The following is an 8726-nucleotide window of genomic DNA, read 5'->3' on the forward strand; positions in this document are numbered from 1 at the left end:
CAACTGAATAGAACTTCCGCATCTCCGATTTTATATCTACATTTGAGTGAGGTGGATGGGGTGAGGTGGCATTAATAGGGTATTAATTTCATCAACACAAGACAGAACACGAAACAATGGGTATTGAATAGAAGTGTTTGTAGAAAGCCTATTGGTCCATATTTCTTGATGCTTCTATATTGGAGTGGAGTCTTGAGGTGGGTAGAATATAGTTGTGCATTAATTGGCTGTTGATTGCTGGTGTTGACTTCTTGATGTGTAGTGCCTCGCAAACGTCAAGCCGCCTGCTATCGCTGTATCTATCGATGATTTCTGTGTTGTTTACTAGGATTTCTCTGGCGATGGTTTGGTTGTGGGAAGAGATTATATGTTCCTTAATGGAGCCCTGTTGCTTATGCATCGTTAAACGCCTAGAAAGAGATGTTGTTGTCTTGCCTATATACTGGGTTTTTTGGAGCTTACAGTCCCCAAGAGGGCATTTGAAGGCATAGACGACGTTAGTCTCTTTTAAAGCGTTCTGTTTTGTGTCTGGAGAGTTTCTCATGAGTAGGCTGGCCGTTTTTCTGGTTTTATAGTAAATCGTCAGTTGTATCCTCTGATTTTTGTCTGTAGGGATAACGTTTCTATTAACAATATCTTTCAGGACCCTTTCCTCCGTTTTATGAGCTGTGGAAAAGAAGTTCCTGTAAAATAGTCTAATAGGGGTATAGGTGTTGTGTTAGTTGTCTCTTCAGAGGTTGCATGGCGTTTCACTTTCCTTCTTATGATGTCTTTGACGAAACCATTGGAGAAGCCGTTGTTGACTAGGACCTGCCTTACCCTACAGAGTTCTTCGTCGACTTGCTTCCATTCTGAGCTGTGGCTGAGAGCACGGTCGACATATGCGTTAACAACACTCCTCTTGTACCTGTCTGGGCAGTCGCTGTTGGCATTTAGGCACATTCCTATGTTCGTTTCCTTAGTGTAGACTGCAGTGTGGAAACCTCCGCTCTTTTCCATGACTGTTACATCTAGAAAGGGCAGCTTCCCGTCCTTTTCCATCTCGTAAGTGAAACGCAACACGGAACTCTGCTCAAATGCCTCCTTCAGCTCCTGCAGATGTCTGACATCAGGTACCTGTGTAAAAATGTCGTCAACATACCTGCAGTATATGGCCGGTTTCAAGTTCATGTCGACTAAGACTTTTTGCTCGATGGTACCCATGTAGAAGTTTGCAAACAACATCTACATGGAACATATAATCTCTTCCCACAACCAAACCATCGCCAGAGAAATCCTAGTAAACAACACAGAAATCATCGATAGATACGGCGATAGCAGGCATCTTGACGTTTGTGAGGCACTACACATCAAGAAGTCAACACCAGCAATCAACAGCAAAATGCACAACTATATTCAACCCACCTCAAGACTCCGCTCCAATATAGAAGCATCAAGAAATATGGACCAATAGGCTTTCTACAAACACTTCTATTCAATACCCATTGTTTCGTGTTCTGTCTTGTGTTGATGAAATTAATACCCTATTAATACCACCTCTTGTTCTGTCTTGTGTTGATGAAATTAATACCCTATTAATGCCACCTCACCCCATCCACCTCACTCAAATGTAGATATAAAATCGGAGATGCGTAAGTTCTATTCAGTTGTGTATTTGTAAACTAAAGTCTTTGAAAATGTAATAAGTTTTACGAAACGCGCTCGTGTCGCGTCAGACTAGAAATAAAAATAAATTTTGGAGAATTGATTTTTGATTTACCTCCAACAGTGAAAAGAAATGTACGAAAGATTGAAAAAATTCGTGTTAGAATTATTAATCTTACTTTTTCGGTCATATTTAATAATATATGTCTACAGGAAAGACTGCTACCAAAATATACTAATATATATATATATATATATATATATATATATATATATATATATATATATATATATATATATATATATATATATATATATATATATATATATATATATATATATATATATATATATATATATATATATATATATATATATATAAAGTATAAAAATATTCCATAATAATCTATTAACTTTTAAATAAAAATAAACAAATACTAATACAAAATTGATAATGTGAAAACAAAAAAAAACACTAAAAAGCAAACTGAAATGCTCATGAATGATTAAATTGTGTATATATCACTAGGGTTAAGTCTCCAATCTTGGTACATTGGCACTGAAAAAATCTAGAGCGACTGTGCAAGTCCATAGAAAAAAGAAAACGAAACTACAAACATATCGAGAACTCTCTGAATATGCTCTAAAATTATATTGAAGAATGTCGGGTATCTAATGGAAGCCTATTACAATACATATTATAATGTTAATCTTTCCATGGGCCTCCAGCCTGGTGCCTTCTTTTGATAATTTCTTACTTTTCATGGGCCTTGAGAAAAATAAAATCAAAGTATATTTTGTGTTACATTTAAGGTGCTAAACCTGATATATTTTCCAATTTTGTTTTCAGGCTTATGTACTGAAAACAAATAACATTTTTGAGCTATAGGGTCACATAACGCTAGACACCTGGAAAGTTGCGTAATGGGCAACTGTGTCCAGAAAAAACTACCTTACTTAACAGTTTCTGGTCTCGAGATACCAAAACCAAGTCCTGTATCTCCAAATCAATTGAAAATGCCACCGACGCAAGCCAACTACAGCATGCTACTAATGTCTACAAATAAATACTGTACCAGACTTCAGTGCTTAGTGGTTCTCACGGTCATGTAATATCAAATATTACAGATAGGTGGTTCCTGGGAAATAAGCCACTGAGCATTCTATGTTCAGTGACTGATGTTCCCATGATGATTTCCCACTGATGTTCAGAATATATATATCTTGCCGTCCGGAGACTGGACATATGAGACAACTCCTAACGCCTCAGTTTTGTAATAACCACCAGTAGGTGTATATCCATGAGTATAGCTTCCATTTCCGTGTAATATGCATCCTTATTCATAAATACAGTAATCACACTGCCTTAATATATGGTAACTGCACAGTCAACTGTCATCACCATAGTATATCTTGCCATAAGTTTTGCAATAAACTGAATATAACCTTTTAAGTTTTTTGAGAACGTCAATAAAGTGTTTAAAAAGACCAAAAATTTTACCCAAGTATTTTTTAAACTATAATCCTCTTTATTCTATTTATTATATATATTATTATCCATTAAATTAGTAGGGTCAGCTGAATAACTAAAAGGTTCTAGTATTGGGCATTCATCCCAAAGCCTAATTATTGTTATGGAAGATCAATTATACCCATACACTGCTGTAGTTGACTTCTGTATGCGTTATGGAACTGTATTGTAGTTTCAGGGAAAGCTAGTGGTTTGTAACAGACAATGGTATGAAAGATTGGTAAAAAAGATGAAGACACTCGTATCCCTGTTCACTACATGGATACAGGTTCAATGAGGCTGCGGTACTTCTATACAGGATAATTTAACATCATAATGTAACTTTTGTCGTCAGGCTAGCTTTTTGATACTGTATTTCCCTTCATATAGTCTAGGGTAGCTGCATAAAGGCAGATGTACCTAATGTATTAATAATAATAATAATAATAATAATAAAGGCCAAAACCCATAAAAACTTAAAAATAAGAGAAGTGGAATGTTCACAAATAATTAACATCATGCTCACCGTCTACACACACATTCAACTTGGTATATAATGAATAATGAAGAGTTAAAATCCTTTTCTAATGTGCCAGAGTAACCTATTAAGCGGATGCCTAGTTTTCTTGACCAGTCTACTGGCCATCATGTGGATATGAAATTCATAGTTTGTGAGTAGGTCTTTCATTCTTTATAACTTGAGATGGTCCATGGTTTCATAGGTTACCCTATGTGTGAAATAACATTATGTCTGCTCTATATTGAAGCTAGATAAATGTGAAACTGTTACCTCTTGTGAGAGTCGCATTACACACTTTAAAGTTAAGTACTGTAGCTGGACTTGGGATCTTAAAACTTGTTCATGATTTGTCACAATAAGATTAACCTTTATGTGTCTTGTTTGTGGAATTTTTAGTTCTATGACCTGCAGCCTTAACTAGTATGGGAGATGATTATGATCCTCTCAGATCCTCATTCTCTGGGATGATGATGATCATCACTTCTGGGATGATTTTCGTCACTGATAGTGAAAGAACAACTGAACTTAGAAGAATTAATATTCGACTAATTATACATTATTAATTTATTTAATTCTTATTAATTAAGAACTATTATTTTTTTATTATGCACCCCCATACCTATCCCGTGTAAGGCACCACGGGCTCACCATAGCCCGTGTTACTTGAAACTTTTTGTTTCAGGTAGCGAATCTTTAACAACAACAACTGTCCCGTGGGCGGTGGTGAAAAGGGTTACATGATCAGGCAAGGGGAAATTCACACCAGTTACTCCATCTATCATCATTATATTATGCAGGAAGAACCACACGTCTACGGGTCATCCAATAAGGCTAGCAGAGTTCTAGATGTTATCATTGCTAGGCTTAGGCTCTCCAACGAGTACCTCTGGGAGTTTGCAACATCTACTGATGTAGATTTGACTAAATGTAAACTCTGTCAGCAGAACTATTCGCATCCTTTGCGTCATTTCATAATGGGAAGTGAAAAAATTGCGCAATTCAGAGATAACATGATCAATGGAGTCCAAGAAATGTGTAAGTACCTCATTCATAAGAATAAACACTATTCTCATGGTGGAAAAGTTTTTTTTTATTAATATATTAGGTACATCTGCATTTGGGCAGCTACCCGAGACTATAAGAAGGGGAGTACAGTGTGTCAAAAAGCTAGCTACATTGTACTAAAAAATCCCCATCACACAAGATGGTTAGTCATACAGAGGCATGTGATAAGTTAGTGGAAGAGCTTGCAGAGCCACATATAATTGCCTACGAAACTGACCACCTTAATTCATTGGAAGCTTTCCTAAACACATCTCATGGTAGTCCCGGGAAGCTCAGTGTACCAGGCGTGTGGCAGAGTGAAGGACACGGCTGGCTTCCGCTCCTACAACATTTTCTTCTTGCTATAGTCGCAACAAGATAGAGCAGCGCTGTGGATGAAAGAAGCTTTTTACAGTTTCAAAGTGTGAGAATCAACAGCAAACATATTCAACATAAAGGTAAATTCAGAATTCATCGTACATAACAGGCTCCTGTCCTAAACCTAATTATATAAGTATTCATCCAAAATAAGTCAAGTTCATATATTAAAAATTGTAATCATGAAAGTACTATATAGTTTTGAAAAGTACCAGACATATTCCAGAAGTCCCCAAACTGCGCTACAGCACCAATTAAACTATAATAGTTTGTTTTGGATAGCGGGGTGTTGGGGAGGGGGGTGTTGGTAGGAGAGAAGAGTCATCACGGCCTTGAACCAGCGCCTCCCCAGCCATTTGCCAGTCAGTGATTTCAGACAAATCGATTCAGAATACAACACGGTTTACTTACTCTTAGCAGACCAGTTTAACAGAAGACTAACGGAGAGCCATTAGTTACTCTCCAAGTTGGATAATCATGATTAACAGCACAATAATCGACGGTGTAAGAAAGGATAAATGAGTTACAGCTGAAAGGTCACAAAGTGAAATTTATGTGGATTCCATCTCATGTTGGGATAGTACTCAACGAGGTGGCGGATGACTTGGCCAATCGTGCCACATCAAAACCACAAGTTTACATTGAAATTGAAATTGAAATAAGTTTATTGAGGTAAAATACACAAAAAGGGATGAGGTAGCTTAAGTTATTCTCACCTCGTTCAATACAACGTGTTTATACATATATAGACACATCACAAACAGTAAACATATTACCGAACATTCTGAGTGATAAACATATACATTTCTTCCTTTACACATGTAGTATATTACCAGACGTACACACAAATACTTTTATGACTAGATATACAGACAATTTGCAATAGACATTCAGACAATTAACAAAAGGTTACAATCTTGGTGCAAAATTCTTATATTTCTCCAGAATATCATCAATCTTTCCGTTGTGACACATAATAATTATTTAGTTCTGGACTATGTCCAGAACTATAGTAAACTCAGTCCAGCCACTTTGACTGGACGGTAGAGCGACGGTTTCGCTTCATGCAGGTCAGAGTTCAATCCCCAACCGTCCAAGTGGTTGGGCATTATTCCTTCTCCCGTCCCATCCCAAGGTCTTATCCTGACCCCTTCCAAGTGCTATAATGTCGTAATGGCTTGGCGCTTTCCCTGATAATTAAAAAAAATAAAGTAAACTCAGTGCATATAGTATCAGGAAATGGTCTATATCACGGAAAATTGTGCATATTGCTAAAAAAACAAAGAAAACCACATTTTTTTTTTTTACTTTACCAAATACCATGTACATCTCAGCAATTTCTGTTTTAAAGCAAAAAGAGTCAATTTAAAATAACAAAGCATTGTTATGATGACGAAAAAACGTATTGACGAACAGTCTACGGTAGATTTCGACTCCAATAGATTCACAGGATTTTTTGTAACTTGTTTCATTTCGGATAGATGCCCAAAAAGCAATCATGTGTTTGGGTAAGGTTGTCATATTGCTTGAAACTATCATATTAATAGGATAATTTTTCATGCGCCTGAGCCTTTTCTTTAGCTACCTTTGATATTGTTCTGATATATGTTAAACACTATATTAACTCTTTCTGCATCCCTTGACAGTGTACCTATATTTCTATTTCAAATCATTTCAGCAAATGCTGCAAACGTTTTCACAGTACTTTCAGCAGCTATACGATGGGTAAATCAAATGTTCAAGTCGTGGATGGAGGACTTTGAGTATAAGAACTTTCATTTGCTACATCAAGACATTTTGGTTCAACTTTTATCTTAAAAAGGTATTTCCTTGGTAAAGGATCCAGCAGTTTCTTTGAATTCTGTATGAATATGTCATCACGGAATTTGTTTCCTTTTTGTCCCTTAAGACAGGCTGCGGGCAGCCGCGTCCAACAGCCTGGTTGATCAGTCCGGCAACCAGGAGGCCTGGTCGACGACCGGGCCGCGGGGACGCTAAGCCCCGGAAGCACCTCAAGGTAACCTCAAGGTAAGGTAAGAATTCTGGTTATTTTTAATGTTGCCGAAAATCTTCAGAAGCATAAATAGGAGCAACCTATTATTTTATTTGTTAAATATTATGTATAAATTTCTTATCAGTCCCATGATTGTATTTCCTACACTATGCATTTCTTTCAAGTGAACCAGTAGAGTGAGAAAGGGAGAGTCATCATGGCTGCACGAGTCTTCACTCAAGTGACCAGTAGGCGCCAACTTATGGAACTTGCTGACATGCTCATGGCGGACCTACCCAACTCGGCCACAGTGAGTTGACATGCCTCACCCGACTGTAGCTCCGGGAGAGAACTGTGGACTAGCTAAAACCTTAACACTTACAAGTGATATAGTCTTAGTGACATGCCGATTTCTCTTGATAATTCCCTTCTCTTTTTGAAAATGATTTTCAAGAAGCTCCTTTAACTATTTTAATGAATGACGATTATGGCTTAATTTAGTTTCAAGAGAGCAATTGGACAATTTCATTATTCATTGATCGTGAGACAACTTCATGTATTCAGTAACTGAGTTGATTTGCCTTAATTTATAACAATGAGTCAACTTTTCTTCCTTGGCAACAGTGAGACGAAAACTGTTTCAGATATATTTTGGGTTTTAAAAATATATCTGATTTAGACTTAGAATTACAAATACATGTTGCTGATTTTATGGTGTCTTTGTCAGTTGCTCGTCCTTTACGGACAAACCAACCTAAAATCTGTAGAGTGCTTATCTCTAGATCACGAGATCACTCTGTACGCTTCCTACTCTCGGAGATGGGCCTAACGTCACACATTTAGGGGGTGCGGCCTCAACACTGGCCTCGTTGTCACGTGTACACACCCAACTCGAGCCGCTATGACTCCCCACAGCGGCTCAGCAGTTATTCTGCCGAGCCTGGCAGAATAACTATAAAGGGGAGACTCGTTTCTCCTGCAGCCTGAGATCATAACACTGAATATATATATGGACTGAAATATATTGCTTTCAACATTCCCCCACAGAAGGACTACAAAATTTTGGTAATTATTATTATTGATCAAGTAAAATATTAAAAAGGCTTTGTCTTACAATAATATTGCACAAGATCTTGTAATAATATCATTTCATTTCGTAAAAGTTAGTTTATTAGCAAGAATGAGCTCTTGAATGCAAATAATTCTCATTTTTAATCATAATTTTTATTTAGTTGTTAACGTGAATGTAAACTGCGGCAGATGTTCAACAACCTGCTCCTACATGCTCGAGGGTGGCTGTCCACGACCAGGTTCTACACCTTGCCCACCCAACCATCCTCTAACACACTCTTGTGGCAGCAGACGGTAAGTTCTGCGTATCTCCTGCATCTTGTCCTCTCGCATAGTACATCGCATTTTGACGTATAAATCCTCCAAGACCAAAAACTGATGTGCTACAAAATCAATGTGATGTTCAGTTTTCTATTCGCGGGTCCTCGATTAGATTTGGTTCGGCCAATTTAGTACATCATTTTTGTGATGTTGTGAAGCCAGAAGCCATACGCCGCCAAAACCAAAATGTACTAACAGTTTTGGAATCAACCGCCTTCTCACTTCAGTTATTCCAATCGTTTACC

General features: G+C 37.3%; 1 protein-coding gene across 5 annotated transcripts in view; it reads left to right on the plus strand.

Annotated features, from left to right (window-relative positions):
• Positions 1-5021: 5021 nt before the first annotated feature.
• Positions 5022-8726, plus strand: part of LOC138354875 (uncharacterized) — a 12963-nt gene continuing 9258 nt past the window's right edge. Inside the window, exons 1-4 of one of the 5 annotated variants that reach the window (XM_069309359.1) lie at positions 5030-5176; positions 7006-7124; positions 7275-7399; positions 8350-8454. In XM_069309359.1, coding sequence (XP_069165460.1) covers positions 7307-7399; positions 8350-8454 — 198 coding nt within the window. In that variant the 5' untranslated portion in view covers positions 5030-5176; positions 7006-7124; positions 7275-7306. Of the gene's footprint in view, positions 5177-6613; positions 6919-7005; positions 7125-7274; positions 7400-8349; positions 8455-8726 lie in introns of those variants that run through there. The other 4 variants (XM_069309360.1, XM_069309357.1, XM_069309361.1 and 1 more) reach the window with 4 other exon arrangements.

Source organism: Procambarus clarkii, chromosome 65 (genome assembly GCF_040958095.1).
Source record: "Procambarus clarkii isolate CNS0578487 chromosome 65, FALCON_Pclarkii_2.0, whole genome shotgun sequence".
In the NCBI taxonomy this organism is placed as follows: domain Eukaryota; kingdom Metazoa; phylum Arthropoda; class Malacostraca; order Decapoda; family Cambaridae; genus Procambarus; species Procambarus clarkii.